Below are 18841 nucleotides of genomic sequence, written 5' to 3'. Positions count from 1 at the left end.
TTTGTTCTTACTAGGTTTTGTATATTCATGTTTTTGCCATCAGAGTTGGGAAGTTTGGGGCCAACATTTATTTTTAAAAATGTATTTGTTTCCATTTTTGCTATCCTTCAGAAACTCTCATGATGCTGGTATTCATGAGATCCCAAATGTCCCTGGTGCTTAGTTTTGTTTTTTTTGTTTTTTGGAGACAGGGTTTCTCTGCATAGCTTTGGATGCTGGCCTGGAGCTCACAGAGATCTGCCTGCCTCTGCCTCCAAGGCTGGGATTAAAGGCGTGCGCCACCACTGCCCAGCAAGGGTGTGAGATCCCAGGTGCTGGGATCAAAGGCGTGAGCTGTTACTCTTCACTCTTGTGTAGGCCAAGGTGCAGTTTTGTCTTTGTCTTTGTTTTGTTTTGTATTTACCAGAACATTCTTCATTGTTTGGTGGCAAAGTAAGTATTAATTTGTACTACTGTTAAGTTATGAATAAAGGGACCCTTCCCTAAAGTACAGTGATACTCAGATGCAGTACAGTAAGAAGTAAAGTCACTTATGTCCCCTCTTGCATCTACTTAAACCCACCCAGATGTTATGTGTCAGCATAAAGCTCCACTGTTCTCCATCTCCAGAGTTCCTTTCATTGGAAAACTGGAATTCTGTATCTATTAAGGATTTCCCACTTTCCACTCTTTCCCAGGGTCTTGAAACTCCATTTTTGTTGCTTTTATATGACTTTGTCTACAATTAGGAAGATATTTTTACATTCTTGTTTGCATGCCAAATTTATGTTTCGTGTTTGCAGCATAACTCAGTTTGGTCTAACTACTTTGTAGGTGCTCATTAGCCACATTGGCCTATATTTTGGATAACTGCACTTGGTGCTATAATACTGAATCTGTATATAATGGATCTATTTTATGTTTTAATAGTCAAGAACTGTGGTCAGCAAACTTTTGTTATGTAGTTAGATGGACATTAGGGACCATATGACTATGTTAGAGGTAGTGGGTCTGAAAAGTTGGTAGGGGGTGCCATGATCTGGCTTGAGGGTTATGAGCACTTGTCTAGCATGTGTGAGGTGCTGGATTTGATCCTTAGCCCTGAAACTAATTATCTAGTATGACTTAGTTTCAAGTATATAGAGACACTCATCAAGCGCAGTATTCTAGGTTTTCTTCAGGAGCCTCTCACTCAGGCTGTGTAGTTAAGCACCTAGCCTGCTTAGTTCCTCCTCTGCTCCATTGCTTCCTGAGCCTTCTTGAACCTTCTTGAAAGGAAGGCTTCTGTATCATGAAGTCTTTTGTTGTTGCTGTTCTTTGATTTCTGAGATACGGTCTCACTCTGTATCTCTAGTCTAGCTGGGAATTCACTATATAACCCGTACTGTCCTGGCATCAATCAGCCTTCTGGGGACTGGGGTATAGGTGTGAGCCACCAACCTAGCTCTAGCCTAAGGTCTTAGAGAAACAGAGTGATAGTTGAGAGTGACTTAGCTCACCTTAAAAAATCTAAGATGTTGAAACAGATGTCCTGAATTACTTACTGACTGTTGTGGCAGAGCTATATCCGTAGGTACAGTGTCAGAAGTGAAGCAGAAAGCATTTGGGGCGACCACAGTTAGCGCTTCTAGGGCATGTCTAGAGTTAGCATGTTTCTTTGGACTCAACTAAAGCTTGTGGGCTGCCTCCTATTGACATACGTATGTTATCTTATCTAACCCACACCAGAGCTTCTGTTTTGCCTATGATGGGATAGTTTAAGCAAACCAAAGTCCTGCTGAAACTACTAGAAATGCTAAGGGAAGGAGACCATTGAATAGAGATTCAGGAGGGAGTGAGGAGACACTGTATTTCTTTATGAGTTAGCTGTCTTTAAAAGTGAAGACCCTTTAAACTGTTGTCAGTGGGAGGGTTAGGGTTACTCAGGGCGTAAGAGAAGAGCAAACAGCAACCGATGACAGTGAGCAGAGCTCCACTGGTCTGTGTTGCTGCTATTATTCTGGCCCTAGATTTACTGTTGGAGTCTCTTGAGGGCCTTACCATAAAAGTGATGGTAATGCAGGAGTGGGTCAGACCCTCAGTGTCTGAGGTGCAGTCTCCAGCCATCTCTGTCCGTCATTGGATTGAGATCGTCTGCCTCCTGGCCTGCTTCTACTTGGGTAGCCCGATAGGAAAAATCAATGAAACCTCTGTGGAGGAAGGTAGCATCTGGAACCCGGACATTGCTCCAGTGTCACGTCATTCACAGATAGTGTCTGGCATTTAGTAGAATAGGGCTACCCAACAGCAGGAGCAGACCAACAGCTTATACAGCCTTTGGGGTTATAGGCAGGAGCTGTAACACATGGTGGTTACTCTGTTCATTGAAACAGATGCTGAAGCTGAGAACTTCATTAGAGAACTGGAATCTATAGGAAAGAATCAAACGTGGGACCTATAAGGGAAAAGATGAACAGTACAAGTGATTTCATCACAGGTTAGGCACAGATAGAAGGGATGAATGGCTAGCTGGAAGCTAAGTCACTAGGCATTATACAACACTAACTTGTCTGTTTCAGTCGGACTAAACCAAGCTAACCCTGGGTTGGTTTTTAGACTCATTAATCAGCATGTCTTAAGAATTTAAAGTTGTAGATAAAGAGAAACCCTATTAGATTCTAGTTGCAATACTTGCCTTTTAATGTGTGTGGTTATGTATTTTATTATGGCGATGTTTTTAAAATTAAAGTTAAGTGCATGTCAGGGAATGGTCAAATATGAAATTATCAATCATAAGTTTGTATTTATGTTTCCCTGCCTTTGAGCAAACAAAAAATTTTCCATAAGTCACCTGTTCAGTAAACCTGATGTATACCTGTAGAATGAGAAATTAAGCAGAACACATACAGAAAGCATATACACAGCTGGATTTATTTTAGCATTGGAGTGCTGTAAAGAGTCTTGTTTTATTTAGGATAACCTTTGAAGATTATTAATCTGGTACATTTGCTCATTACGGGTCATAAAGAGCAATTAGAAAAGAAGGTACTGGTCTATTGAGTTGGTTGAGGGAGCAAGTTTTTCACTTAGTAGGTTCTACTGACTTTAGTAAGATGGGAAAAAAATACTACCAGTTACATTTGATATCTTGTAAGTTGTAACATGCACCCTGACTTCAGAAATGTTATAATTTGGAAGAAAAGGTAAATGTTAATCTTGCTTCTAAGTCTTATTCTGTTGCCTCCTGTTTGATGATTTGCTCTAGGGAGATCTTTGAGCATTTTCCCTACCACGAAAACAGGATAGGATACGGATCCGACTTGTTCCTGAATGACTGTTGAGACTTGTGATGGAACCTAATTATCAAAACAACAGTCCATTTTCACCCTAGGAGTTTTTAGAGGGCAGCTTTAGGGAATTTTCATCCCTTCTTATCTCATCTTTCTTAAGGTCTCTTCTGTGGACGTCAATAAAAAATTTTCCCTTCTGTTAGTGCCAACTAAATATACTATTAATCAAATTACATCTTTTTTTTAGGGGGGGGAGCTTCCAGACTGTGTTTCTCTGTGTAAAAGCACTGGTAGTTCTAGAACTCGCTCTGTAGACGGGGCTAGCCTAGAACTCACAGAGATCCGCCTGCCTTTGCTTACCAAGTGCTGGGATTAAAGGCATGTGCCACCAACTGCCCAGCACCAAATTATATTTTTTTAACAAAAAGTTTAGGTTCTGTGATGTTTTCTTAATACATTCCTATTTTGAAGATTTACTGTAAGTCTAGAATGACATTTTTCTTGAGCAATAAAATTTTTAAACTTTAATTTTTGTTTGTTCTTCACATTCAGAATTTTTCACGTCATACCCAACTGATAGGATGAAAAAGTTTAAGAGGAGACTGTCCCTCACGCTCAGGGGAAGCCAGACCATCGATGAGTCGCTGTCGGAACTGGCTGAGCAAATGACAGTGGAGGACAGCAGCAGCAAAGACAACGGTAATAACCCGGGCTGGAGAAATTGAACTACTTCATGAATACAACCCGAATCTTCTGTTCAGATAGCTGAATATGGCGTTTCTGTTTATCTCATTCGGTGTCATATTCTGCTATCACCCCAACACTGCCAATCTCTGTGACCTCCTACTCCTGTGAATACCTTTCTGATTTTATTATTTAAATATTATAATATATTTAAATATTTTATAACTTGAGTAAGTTTATGAAATTCTTGTTTGTAGCTTTATCATAGTTTTATAGCATTCTAGATGTGCACTGACCATCTTTATAGATTACAAGATTCATCAGATACGTGAATTTATTATTTTCCTATTTAATGTACCAAAGTGTATTCATAGTGTTGAGAACACTTAAAGACAAAAGACAAAAACATGACGTTTCATTTGACATCGTGTTTTACAATAAAGAGTAATAGTACACCTTTTTTTGTGGTTTTTTGAGGCAGGGTTTCTCTGTGGATTTGGAGGCGGTCCTGGAACTAACTCTTGTAGACCAAGCTGGTCTCGAATTCTCAGAGATCCACCTGCCTCTGCTTCTCAAGTGCTGGGATTAAAGGCGTGCACCACCACCGCCCAGCAATAGTACACAAATTTTAATGTAAAAATTTGAAAGATTTGTTAAACTAAATGAATTAAAATGTAAACTTGATGAAAATTTTAGAACAAAGTTATATAATCAAAACTAAAATGAGTCTAGGAATGTCCTAGTGACCAGGAAGGAGCTCATAAAAATGAGTGATAATGAGCCATGCTTTGCAGCATCTGGAGAGCTTCCTTTCCTGTACTTAAAATTCTGCTTTTCTTTAAATCCTTTTTACAAGTTGGAAACTTAGATGGGTGGGATCTTGCCCTGAGGTTACCACTCTCTTTGTTTCATTTTCATAATCTGTTAATCTTCTTGAACACAAGACTTAACTGTGTTCCATGTCCTGGTCTTCTTTTTCTCCTCAAATTGTATATTTTGTATTTTTCCTTGCTCAGCTTGTTCCTTTTCACTATAAATCTTCATTAGAGTTAACATTAATAACAACATGACAGTGTCTGTATTAGGTTGTTTTGAGACTTCCTTTGCCAACTGAATTAATCCAAAACTCTTCAATTTAGCCTCAGGCAGACTTTTCAGACAAGGGCAAAAAGCAGCTATATTCTTCACCAAAATATCACAAGAACAATCTCTAGGCAACATACAGAAAACTCTTCTCACTTTTTAACCACCAGAGGTTAACAAGGCCATACTTCCTAATATTGCCACTGTGTGTGTGTGTGTGTGTGTGTGTGTGTGTGTGTGTGTGTGTGTGTGTGTGAATTTCTTTTAAACCACCAGAGGTTAAATGTTAAAAATACCTAATATTTTAAAAATAGTATGTTGTTTATTGGTAACAGACATTAAAGAGCTCATGCTCTCTTCCTGTTCTTCTCTTTTTTGGCTCTTCTCTCTCTCTGCTCTCCTCTCTCTGCTCCTGTCTCCTTCTTCTCTTCTGTCCTCTCTCTGTGCCTCTGTGTTTCTTTACCTCTTTTTTCTTTTCTTCCCCCTCCCTCCCCTTTCTAATAAAACTCCTCACACACACACAAAAAAAAAACAACATTCAAGACGAAAAAATAGGAATGCCATTGGAATTCTTCCTCATCAGAGTGACTTGATACCACACTTGAAGACATAGGCATACCTTGATTTCTCTTTGGCATGAACTGCCATAGTCAGTTGCTACGTATTCTCTGTGTGTAACGTGGATTTCATCAACAGTTTTGACAGGGATTCTAAATCTTGTTTTTGATCATGTCAATGCCTACTAGCTAAAAGTAAACATATTTTCCTCTTAGTTTATTTTCCCTCCTGTTTTGTTTTTAGCATAAAAACTACAAAAGATAAGTTGCAAACAGAGACAGAACTCATGTCAAAATATTGTATGAGAATGTATGTGGACTGTACTATTTGGAAATCTTACACATATTGTAATTTATAAACCAAAAGTGGTCTTTGTCTAGTTTGAAACAGTGGCTGTGCTGGCATAAGGAGTAGGTGAAATAGTTTGTCACTTCTCTGAGTTAACTGCCCCAGCTCAATTTTTGATTTCCTGTCTCTAGTTTGATCACAAACATGGTGAATATCCCTGTTATGCTGCCATATGTGTAGGCATGTGGCTGACATGTATATTGTAACAAAAAGGAGTTCATACTAGCAGGGTTGTAATTATATAAATATCTTAGAAAAATTGTAGTGCACGTGGCACCTTTGGTTATCTATGGTAGAACTTTCACCTAGAATTTAAGAAATTTCTATAGTAGTAATAACTGTATCACAGTTTGAAGACTTAAACTCAGTTCAAGATGTTCTGCTATAATTATAATTCACAGTACATTGTGTAGCTAGGATGTTTGCACGTTGACCATTGAATTGAATCCAGGAAAGAAGAATCTTGAGTTTTACATATTGAATATGAAGTCATTTTGTAAAAATAAGCTTAAAGTTGTTAATCTTGGCCACTCTGCACTTACTGGCCCTAACTTAGAACAGCTTTATTTAAATATAAATGGAATTTTATAAATAGAGGCATGAGGTATTATATCTAAAATACTTAATATAAAAGATAACTGTGAGAAAAAGGATGCTTTGTTTTGCTTGTTTTGTTTTTAGCACTAAGAATTGGACTTGGACCCTCACACCTGATAGGCAAGCATGTACCACTGAGCTATATCTCCATCCCTAAGAGTTTAGTTTTTAAATTTTTTCATAAATTAAATTTGTTTCATTTTCTCTAAAAGTTAAGCATAGAATTGCCATATGGAGCAGCAGGTTCATTTTGGGAAGTATACTTAATAGAATTGAAATAGATTTTCAAGCAAAATGCTGCTAAAATTCTTCCTCATGTATAGCTGATTCTGATGGACTGTATTGTCAGGTGTTTCTGTTCCATAATGGGTCTTTGCTTGTTTAAAGATTATATATAACAAGGTACCAAATTTGGAACAATTATCTCAGCCTCCATATTGATATATACTTAAGTATTTCAGTTTTATTCACTAATTAACTTACCTTTCTGAATGTCTGGCAATGGAAGTATATATTCTTTAGGTATGGATTATGTATGTTATATTCTACAGCACATTTAGCCATGAGACACATGTTAAAATAGGCAGCACATGGAGTAGTATCAAAATAATTTTAAGATGTAAGTGATTTGATCCTGGTGGGGTATGCTAGTGAATGTTAACCAGTTTGGTCATTGGAACAACTTAAAATGTTAAGGTATTTTCTATAAATATTTTTTTCTTAAAAATTATTTTAACTCTAGCACTTTGAATAAATAGCCAAAGAAGTGAGCTTATATGTAAATGATCTCTGTTACAACCTTTTGTTTGTTTTGTTTCCTTAATCCTTCTCGTGTGATCCTGACTCTTGTGATAACTATGGAATGATCACTGGATACCGTGAACCACAGAGCCTATTGTGAAGAATGGCAGGCCTCCGACGTCTCACAGCATGCATTCCTTCCTTCATCAGTACACAGGGTCTTTCAAGAAGCCCCCATTGCGAAGACCCCACAGTGTTATTGGAGGAAGCCTTGGTTCCTTCATGGCCATGCCAAGAAACGGAAGCAGATTAGGTAATGGCATTCTGTTGCATTTAATTTTGTGACTGAAAGACATGTACACTGGGTGTTAGCTATATGAAGAAGAAAGATGGAGGTGTGCAAACACCATAGAGAAATAGTGTTTGCATGCCCAGTCATCCAGCAGAACCTCCATAAGAAGCAGACAAAAGATATCATACTGTATCATAGTATATAGTCATACTTGAGTGGCTCTTCAAATCATTACCTCATAATGGCCCAGTACAGGAAGTAGGTTATCACCTGACTTTTCTTTTGCCTTTATGTCCTTAGAAATATCTTGAAAAAAAATCCACAAGTTTTTGTGCCTCTGATCTTTTCTGATAGTGGTGTGTCATGTTTTGATTTTAAAAATCACTTTAAACATAGCTGTTTCAGTGTCCCATTAGATGGTTGTATTTACTAAAGTTTTTGAATGTTTTCTACTGTTTGCTTTATTTCTTACCACATGTTCATGTCAGTAATGTTAAGACTGTGAAACTCATTAGAGTGTGGCTTCTCCTGTAAGCAATGTGCCATTATCCCTTTCCATGCAACACACGGAATGGTGTGCTGGAATCATCTTCAACTGGTTCATGAGAGATGATTGCTACAGTTGTCTGTTAAACATAGTTACTGTTACACTTTCAGTCCTACAGGTTTATAATTAAGCAGCTAAACTTACTTTACTACTGTCTACCATTGTCTACTCTTTGGGGGTTATTTGATTATGTGTCAATAGAGATACTACTATATGTGTGCCATTGCACATTTCTTTCCAGCATCACTTGTCCAGTAATACTATGCCAATAATTTGAAGTCAGCCATTAAGGGAGTATTTATCTTCAAGAAATCAGGTCTTGGCTTATAATTTTGTTGGTTGTATAGATAAGAGGTTGGTTAATTAATGTTTTAGGTTTTATGGGCTATAGTCTCTGTTGCATATTCTTTTTCTGTGGGTAAAAACCCTTTGAAAAATGCAACAAACATTTTTTATTCTAGAACAGTATAAAAACATCTATTCTTGCCAGGTGGTGATAGTGGGTCACATCTTTAATACTGGCACTTGGGAGGCAGAGGCAGGCAGAACTCTGTGATTTCGAAGCCATCCTGGTTTACAGAGTTCCAGGACATCCAGGACTAACTACATATCGAAATCCTATCTCGAAAATCAAACCAACAAAACAAAATAACAAAAATGTTATGGGGTTCTGTCATGGCTTTGGGTCCCCAAATAACACACAAGACACTATATTAATTATAAACTATTGGCCGGTGATTGGGATTTCTTATTGCCTAGCTCAGTCTTAAGTATTAACCCATAACTACTAACATATGTATTTCTACAAGGTCTTATCTTAATGAGAACACCAGACTCATCCATCCTCTCCTCCCAGCATCACATGGCAACTCCTACTACATTTCCCAGTATCCTCCTTATCTCCTAGTCCCACCTGTCTTGCTTCCCTATTGGCCAACAGTGTTTTATTCATCAACCAATAAGAAAGACATATTTAGAGAATGACATCTCCCATCACAAAAATCTGTTCCTGAAACTTTCAGTATAGAGTTATGGTAGTAATACTGAAACTGTTAGCAATGTAGATTATGTCCTTGAAAGTTTTATAGTAAGTGGCACAAAAGTTGAATCAGCAAATGTTCTCTAGTTCCTGATACTCTTCATATTTCAGTGGAGTCCTTTTATCCACTAGCAAGTTAGTGAAGTCCTGACACAGGCCTGCATTATTTCACTTCACTTGTACCTTGAAGGAGACAGAAACAACTGTGCTTGTCTGTTAATGTGAATAGTCACTTGGTTGACTCACATTTCTATTCATATCTGAGATTACTACCTTTGCTTTGTAGTCCTTTACAACCGCTGCTTGGTTTTTTGTTTGTTTGTGGGTTGTTTGACTGTTAGTACTGGGGCAGGGAGCCTACTGCCTCACTAAGGCATGCCACGCAAATGCTGTATCACTGAGTTTACATGGCCTTGCTATTTGTTCAGGTATGTCTTGAAGTTGTGAGCTTTTGGCAGATTTTTGATATTTTAGAGGCTGCAAACTTAATTTTGTAGTAGATACTCAGTGACTAATGCTTGGAACACTCAGCTGGCATCTTGTGCTCCATCCCTCTGCCTCAGCTCTACGGCTCTGGGGTTACAGGTGTGTGCCACCACATCCTTCTTGTGGTAGCAGCCTCTTAAAGTTTTTAAGAAGACTGTTCTATGACTTGGTTCCATTATATTGTTGATCTAATGATACATTTACTGAAAGAATAGTCATAAGAAGCAGAAGACCTGATTTCTAGTCCAGCTGTGTGATCTAATAGTTAATCTTTAAGTCTCTAACCCCAAGTTTTGGAAAATGAGGCAAGTTACTGAACTTCCCAAGAAATATTTTGAGTCTGCAATTTTATTCAATTCTTGCTAATAATTTGAGTTATTTTCCTGTATATTTTTTCATAATTTGAAAATATAAAGAGATTTTTCCCTCTCCTACCTCTGTGTCCCTAGTGTTGGGATTAAAGGCATGTGCCACAATGTCTGCTATCCTAGTTTGCTTTATATTGCTGGGAGAAATACCATGATCAAAAGCAACTTGGAGAGGGTTTGTTTTTCTTTACACATACCAAACACTGTGTGTTGTTGAGGGAAACCAAGGTAGGACTCAAGCAGGGCAGGAACCTGGAGACAGGAGCTGAAGCAGAGGCCATGAAGGAGCTCTACCTACTACCTTGCTCTATATAGCTTGTGCAGCTTGAAGCAGAGACCATGAAGGAGCTCTACCTACTGCCTTGCTCTATATAGCTTGTGCAGCTTGAAGCAGAGACCATGAAGGAGCTCTACCTACTGCCTTGCTCTATATAGCTTGTGCAACTTGCTTTCACTTACAACCTAGGGCCACCCACAGTGGGCTGGCTCCTCATGCATCAATTAGTAACTAAGAAAATTCACCACAAGCTGTTCCTTCAGGTCAGTCTGATGGACTTTCTCTTTCCCAAGTGACTCTAATTTGAATCAGGTTGGCAAAAAACCATGAGTACAGTTAATCCCTTGTCACCTTGACAAACACGTCAGTACCAAGCCTCAACCTTGCCTTTCTTCTTTATCCCCAAGATATCATACTAATAGTATATAACTATAAAACCTAATATGTCTTTATATATACTTTAAAACTGTCCAGTCTCTTTAAAACATAGAAACAGGGCACAGTTACAGTAAAATTAGAACAACGTCTAACAGTGTAGACTAAAGCTTGTGGGTAAATGTCATTCACTCACGGTCCTCTGGGCCCTAAGGGACTTGAGTAGCTCCACCTCTCCTCCTGTGCCATCCATAGCACTTGGAGCTAATGTCACAGGCTCAGGTAGTTCCCACTCCACACCTGCCACTGTCCTTGGTGGTCGTCCCACAGTCCTGGACTCTCCAGTGTAACTGGGTTATACATTCACCGGTGGCATCATCTGGCCTCCCTTCAGGGACTCTGTAACCTGCTACATGGTGCTGATCCGCGGCTTCTCTCAGGCTCTGCAGACCCCTTCAGTCCCGGGCTTTCCACTGCAGCTGAGACTACACATTGACCAATGGCCCCTCCTGGCCTCTCAGAGTGCCAAGTATCAGCTGCTCCCCATGCCTCTTCGGTCCTGCAGCCCTCATGCTGCCAACACCAGTAACACTTAGGAGACTGTCACAGACTACCAAGATTGGCTGCCAGCTAGACATGCAGTTGCGGCTCCTTCTGGACTATATCTCTGTGTGGTGACCTTGAGGAAGTCCTTCCCAGACTTCACCTCAGTGTTCACCTCAGTGGTGCTGGTCTCCTCCTAATCACAGCTGCCTCCTCCTCCTCCCCGCCAGGAACGACAGATTCTTAGTTCAGAATATATTAAAGTTGATAGAGTGTTTGCTTCCCTCTGAAATCTCACAAGCCCAGCCTGCCGTCATCTGTGCTGCTCTTAGCAGTCTTCCAACTCCACGGGACAGCAGTCAAGCTTCAAGCACTGATTGTTTTTCCAGCCCAAAGTCTCAAACATTCCTACAGTCTTTTCCCCAAACCACACAGGCAGGTCTGTCTGAACAGTATCCCACAATCCCAGTGCCTCTTTCTGTCTTAGTTTGCTTTATATGGCTGTAATAAACACATCTCAATCACAGTCCATCTTTGAGGGAAGCCTGGGTAGGAGCTCAAGCAGAACAGGAACCTGGAGTGAGTCGGGAACTGAGGCAGAGCCCACAAGAGGAACCTTACTCTCTGGTTCTCTCAGCCTGCTTTCTTGTGCAAATAAGGACCCACAGTGGACTGGGCTCTCTCATATCATCATTAATAAGAAAAGTCCCCACCAGCTTGCCTGTAGGGCAGTCTGATGGAGACATTTTCCCAGTTGACTTTTCCCTTTTCCCAGTTGACCAAAAACTAACCAGCATACCTGCCTAAGACTTGTTACTTCTCTTGTAGGAATTTATGTTTCGATCTGTTAACTGCCTATCTGTGTATCCAGAATATAGATGACTTTCAGTACTGTTATTTCTATTTGTTGTCTCTGTTTTACTTGTAATGATGAGCTATACTGTGTAGTAAGATCTATATTTAAAAGGTAAGCAATGTCTCCTTTTCTGTTATAGACATTGTTCATGAAAATCTGAAAATGGGATCAGATGGTGAGAGTGACCAAGCTTCTGGGACGTCATCAGATGAAGTCCAGTCACCTACAGGTGTTTGCCTCAGAAATCGTATACACAGACGGATCTCAATGGAGGTAAGCACTTAAAAAATGCAAGCGTGCCTTTGTCTGAATATGGAGGAGCACGCACACAGATAGAGCGAATAGATGCTCGTCTGAAACTTAGCACGACGGCAGATGGCACTTACACAAGAGCTGCTTTGCTGCCTCACTGAGCTGGGGTCTGAATGTCTCTGTTTTCTAATTATCACCCCAAGACAACTATACATTTTAATTACAGTTCTGCAATTCTGCAGAAGACATTTTATTAATCACACCTTTTCAGTAGTCGTCTGGGTACTTTGTAGTCTGTATCTACTTTTTAATTTTAAGAGGTATAAATAAGCTGGAAGCAGCTTGTTTTCTTACTTATTAGTCTCTCATATGGTTCACTACACCCATGCATCCCTATGATACATGTAAGTTATTTCTCTATGTAAAAGAAGAAAGAATGGGGGAGGGGCCTGCAGTGGAGGCTCAGCAGTGAGCACATTTGCTGTCCTTGCAGAGGAACTGGGTCCAGTCCACAGTGCCCGTGTGGCTCAGGGACCTCTGAGTGCACTAGGCACATACGTGGTTCACATACAAAGAGAGTAGACAAAACATTCATAAACATAAATAAATGTTAAAAACCCCAAACAATTCATTTAAAAAAAAAAACTACGTTACAGTCTTATGAATAGAAGTTTGTTATGACTATTATTATTTCAGTGTATCCTGTAAGTTAAAAGCTTACCCAAAGATACTGAGCATGTTTTAAAATAAAATTAGGGAGCTAAAGAGATGACTCAGCAGGTAACAGCACGTTCCAGCAATTCTGTAACCCGAGTTCAGTCCCTGATTTCAAAGTAAAGTTGAACTTATATTTGTTTCTGTAAAATTATTTCTATAAAACCACATTATTTGCCTGTGATTATAGTAAGTATTTTTGCCTTAAGTAATTTTGGAACTGCAAGAAAACTTCAGTTATTTACCACTAAAAAATAATGCACCTGGGTGCGGTTATCCCAAGTCTAATGCCCTGGTCTTCGTGGTATGTGCAGGACTTGAATAAGCGGCTGTCCCTGCCTGCAGACATCAGGATACCTGATGGGTACCTGGAGAAGCTGCAGATTAGCAGCCCACCCTTCGACCAGCCCATGAGCCGCAGGTCCCGGAGAGCCTCCTTAGTAAGTTTCTTCTGGCTTTCCACCGTGCCAGGAGGGCGCTTGTTTGCTCTTCTGGGGTGCAACTCTTTTTTCCTTCTTGTCCTTTTGTCTCTTTCCTTTATTCTTCTCTCCCTCTCCCCTTCTTGCTGTTCCTTCTCTTTCTTCCCATCCTTCCCCATTTCATAACTTTCTTAAACTCAGGGATTTGCATGTGCTAGGCAAGTGCTCTGCCATTTATTTGTACCGCTGCCCTGAAATTTACTTTTACATGTAAATTTTAAGTCCTCAGTTTTGTACATTGTTGTCTACATCTTGTCGTTTTTCATACTTGAGGATGTATTGGAGCAGGTCTTGAGCTGTATCTTATTTTTGGATGTGTCTGCTGGATATATGTGTACCATACATGCTAGATGTACAGTCATGTGTTGATGATACATTTTACAGCAGAGTGCCCAGACTCTAATTAGAGGTTAGTGTATTTTTCTGGTGTGGTCATACTCGTGTAACCAGTACCCAGACGAATAAATGAATGCTATAGACACTTTTCTGTTACTTTCCTCTTTACTAATACCCTCCTTCCTTATCTTACCCATAATCCCGGCTTTCTGATCACGAAGCTTAGTTTTACAAACGTGGTCGTGCTGTTTTGATTATACTCTTCATAGTGTGACTTTATATCTGAGCCTTGCTAGTATTCATAAACACCATCATACTTGGTTTTTAAAGTACTCAATACTTTCTGATATCATTTCCTCTGAAAGAGGGTCTTTCTGTTCTGGAATTCACTGTGTACATCAGGGTGGCCTCACTCATCCACTTTGCTCAGCCTCCTTAAGTGTCAGGAATCACAAATAACGTTCTACAATACCTGAATCTCCTTCCTGCTTACCTTCATTTAACATTTGAACTTGATGTAGCTATGAATATGTTAAAATGTGTTTATACAAATATGTAAGAAATGTGTGTATTTACTGTACAACACTTATATAATGATATAAAATAACAGCATGTATATATAAGTATACAAAATGTGTTTTTGTAGTTACCTTATTTTTTTCAGTGTTAAGTCTGTGAGTTTCATCTGTTTTGTTCCATGTAGTCATAGTTTGTTTGTTCTCATTGTTGTATGGCGTGCAATTGTATAAATGTACTACCTTTCTTGAGTGTGTTATACTTATCTATTCTTGTATTTATGGTCTTTAAGCTTGTTTTTAGGCTTTGACTCTTATCAAATAGTATTTCTGTCACCATTCCTGTGTATATTTTTTGGTTATGTTACTAGATCTAAGTAAGCTAAAAATCTCCTATAATGCCTGTTATCACTTAAATGCTACACTGTGATAGGTAGACCTAGTATAAGTTATAACTTACTTTATGTATAATATTTTAATATTTGTATGCTTTTGTTGTGGAGTCATCTGAACAGGAATTTGCTTAGACTGTGAAAAGTTATTTCTTGAAGTAGTGAATTATTCTCTTGGAATAAATTACCATAAAAATCTTCATTTGTATAAAGAACATGTTATGGAGTCTTAATATTGTATTAAAATGCAAAGCTTCTAGAGCCACTTCTAATTGTTTTCATGATGCCAGTTAGTTTCCTTAGCATTCTAAAACAATCTAAGGTAGAACTGTGCACATTGTTGCCGTAGGAAGGTGGGAATGCCTTCTGCTTTCCCTGTGTGGTCAGCACCTGGCGTTGTCCTTGGTGAATGTCGAATGAATGGGCTTTGTCTTTTGTCCTCTGAATACTTTTTGTAGGGTATCAACAAGCTACTAATTGTATATATTGTTAATCTGTCATGATCGACAGATAAAAATGCAGGCAAAATTTTCTAACAATTCCATGTCAAGATTCGTTAGTTGATATTTGGATGTAGTCATTGAGTCCACTAAGTTGAGAATTCCTTGGATGTAGTCATTGAGTCCACTAAGTTGAAAATTCCTTAAGGAGCTTGGGTTGTGTATTGTTATTCTCTGAATTAGGATCTGACAGCCAATCACCAGAATAAGTCCTTTTGTCAGATTTCCTGGACATCTACATGGATGGATTTCAGCAGTGCTGTTTATTTTATAGATTAACTAGTTATGCAAATATGACTTTAATACTTCCATGTTAGTATTCACTTTCTCTCATAGATACATGGTTATTTTTAATTGGCACATGTTCTGCATATTTGTGGGGTACAGTGTGGCATTTTAGTTCATGTGTACAGTGTGCTTTGATTAAAGTAAGCAGCATATTTATCACCAAAGTATCTACTTCTTTTGAGGAATATTGAAAATATACTAGATATTTTCACACATGCAATTATTGCTGAGTATAGTTCTTTGTGTGTATATATGGTACTTGAATGTGTGTGTGTTTGTGAATTTGGGCACATGCACATGTGTTCCTGTTTGTCATATATACTTATAGTGTCACTATATTTCACTCCCTAAAGAGAGACTCTTTGCAATACTAATTTTTGATGCATCTGTTACATTTTATCCCATGTGTACTTGGCATTATAGTAATCTGTAAAACATTTTGTTTATATGGCCCTTAGTTTGTTGTAAGCACCTTATATAAACTTTAAAGCAAACCTCAATGTTTTTGTTATAGTCACTACTGGACCATAATTTATTGGATGTTTCCAGGGTATGGTAGCATTCATTTCACCATAAAAAGACAAATGAGAAAAAGCCATTCTTCCTGAGAGGAAAAAGTTCTTAGCTTACAGTTACATTTTCCCATGTGCCTTTCATTGTAGATGATGATGCTTTAAAATATTTCATTGGCGCTCACTGTTTTGTTCATACTAGTTTGAACTGATTCTCAGTGTAGTGTTGTTCACTCTGTTAAGGCGACAAGAAAGATCCACTGCCATTTTAATTGAAATATCTGAGTTTTAAGGATACCCATGTATAAAACATTTTGCTATAGTTTCTATGATCTTGGCAATTAGCTTTTTATATAAACTTTTACATAAAAGATAATTCAGAATCCAGAATCTGTCCTATACCAGATACTTGGATGTTTATTGCATTTTCTAAATTGAAACTTAAAACTTCACTTGTATTTACAAAGTTTCTATTGTAATTTTACTTCATTTTTCACGTTATTGATTGCAAAAAGTAAAGTCATATGTAAGGTAGATATGATGGTTCTAAAACTTTATTTTTCATATACATACAAAAATCATTAAGAGTGCAAAAACAAGCAAAAAAGATACTTAGTCATTCAATAATAATACACCTGTGACTAAAAATTCTGGTTTGCTGAAACCAAATTGAGTAGTATGTTTTTTAGCATGACATGTATCATTGTAACAAAAGTCTAAGAACAGATCTTGTGAGGGAAGTCTGCAGATTCGTCAGTGTTTCAAAGGCCTGTGGTGCCTAAAAGTTTTAGAGATTTAAATGTTCTTCAACAGAAGATTAGCCGGTTCCTATATAGACTATTTAAATTATAAACTTGGCTATTTTTATACCTTCTGATGTTCTAATATCAAATGTATTTTAAAGCTTGACAGGTGTTCAACAATTTCATACTTTTTAGAATAAAGTTAAAAGAAGAGGTAAAGTTTTAAGAATCGATGCTAAATTCATAATTGTTTGCTTTCAGTCAGAAATTGGGTTTGGAAAAATGGAAACCTACATCAAATTGGAAAAGCTTGGGGAGGTGAGTACATTCATATTTTTAAAAATAAGACATTTTCTTGTTATCCAACTCTCGGCTAGTCCATAATTCTTTGTCAACCTAGAAAAATACAGGTTTTAGATATTATCATCTAAAAGATTAATATCTAATTCTGAAATGACAACAAAACTAGATGGAATAGATTGTCTTGGTCCTTGAAACCTTCTATCAGTTTAGATGAAGCTAATATTTTTTAATAGACTTGTAATCTTTTGTTGAAGCACAAATGCTGTGTTTTGTGAGTAATTGGCTAGGTATCTACTTGCTACCTATTGGAGTCTGGACATTGTGTGAGTTTTATCTGTAGAGATAAAAGTGTTTCATCAAAGGTAAGGAAACTCTTTAGGCCCTGGCTTTCTTGAGCTTGCTCCTTCTCCTTGTTAATTTAGAAATGGCCTGCCATCCACAGTAAGAGAAAGGGCAGGAAAATAACCAGCAAGCCTCTGGGAGCCTCTTAAAGGAGGGCTAACATGCACAGATTCTGAAGGGTGTGAAGGTCAGGGTTTATGATTGAACATTGTCATTATATTTTCAGTGACAGTGCTCAGTGCCCTGTGGGTTTTAATACATCATTGCCTTACGTTCCTTTGATATTAATCCATTGATTCAGTTGTTAATCTGAAATAACAAGAATAAATGAAATGCATTTTATACTTTGGAAACACCATAGTGTGGTAGGAATATGGATATTGTGCATATGGAGCTAAGCCATTGCTGTAAGAAAAACTGTATGAAATGATGTTTTCTTTTTCTTTTCTTTTCTTTTTTTTTTTTTAGTTTTTCGAGACAGGGTTTCTCTGTATTGTTTTTGAGGCTGTCCTGGAACTCGCTCTGTAGACCAGGCTGGCCTCTAACTCAGAGATCTGCCTGCCTCTGCCTCCCGAGTGCTGGGATTAAAGGTGTGCACCATGCCCGGCTTGATGTTTTCTTTTTAAGGTAGACTTTAGCATGCTTAGACACTCGAAACTGAGGTTGAGGCTCTCTACACTTTTTTGAGACGGAGCCTCAGTATGTAGCCCTCGCTGCCCTGTAACTCACTCTATAATACAGGCTAGGTTGGCTTTGCCTCCCAAGTGCAGGAAGAAAAGGCATGCATTACCATGCCTCGTGACTATCACATTTGAACAATGCCCTTCAAAATATATTTTATAGGGTACGTATGCAACAGTATATAAAGGAAGAAGTAAGTTGACAGAGAATCTGGTGGCATTAAAGGAGATCCGCCTGGAACACGAAGAAGGTGCACCCTGTACAGCTATACGAGAAGGTATGGTAGTCATATAAATAGTTAAATCTAAACCATATTAAAAGTACTGTTTGTAAAACATGCTTAGATATAGAGATAATCAGTGGCTAGAAGCCATCTTTATACCCTAGAATTGTTAGTTTCTAAATTCAAAATATTCAACAGAAATTGCATTATTGTATATTTCATAAAAAAATACTTATGAAGCTGTTAAAAATCTGTGACAGATAAATATTTAACCTAGGAAAATTTTATGTTTTGGTTTACAGAGACCATGACAATAAATTGTATTAAATATAAGAATCAAATAGCATATAAACATGACCATTTTATTTTTAAAAATCAGATCTTATTGATAATAGGTTTAACACATAGAAAATATTCTGATTATGATCTCCCCCTACTGTTCCTCACTTTCCCACCCACCCAAATCCACACATTCTCTCTCTCTCTGATTAAAATACCAATAGACATCAAAAAAGTAAA

At 38.1% G+C, this 18841-nt stretch overlaps 1 protein-coding gene across 3 annotated transcripts in view; it reads left to right on the top strand.

The window, feature by feature from the left end:
* Positions 1-18841, top strand: part of Cdk17 (cyclin dependent kinase 17) — a 70720-nt gene that overhangs the window by 37001 nt on the left and 14878 nt on the right. For all 3 annotated transcript variants that reach the window (XM_005067997.4, XM_040755045.1, XM_040755046.1), the window contains 6 exons: positions 3801-3947; positions 7408-7572; positions 12182-12315; positions 13323-13448; positions 17035-17091; positions 18262-18376. In XM_005067997.4, the coding sequence (XP_005068054.1) occupies positions 3830-3947; positions 7408-7572; positions 12182-12315; positions 13323-13448; positions 17035-17091; positions 18262-18376 (715 nt within the window). In that variant the 5' untranslated portion in view covers positions 3801-3829. The remainder of the gene's footprint in view (positions 1-3800; positions 3948-7407; positions 7573-12181; positions 12316-13322; positions 13449-17034; positions 17092-18261; positions 18377-18841) is intronic.

This window comes from Mesocricetus auratus, unplaced genomic scaffold (genome assembly GCF_017639785.1).
Source record: "Mesocricetus auratus isolate SY011 unplaced genomic scaffold, BCM_Maur_2.0 Super-Scaffold_100011, whole genome shotgun sequence".
In the NCBI taxonomy this organism is placed as follows: domain Eukaryota; kingdom Metazoa; phylum Chordata; class Mammalia; order Rodentia; family Cricetidae; genus Mesocricetus; species Mesocricetus auratus.
This window is presented reverse-complemented; position numbering and strand designations above follow the sequence as displayed.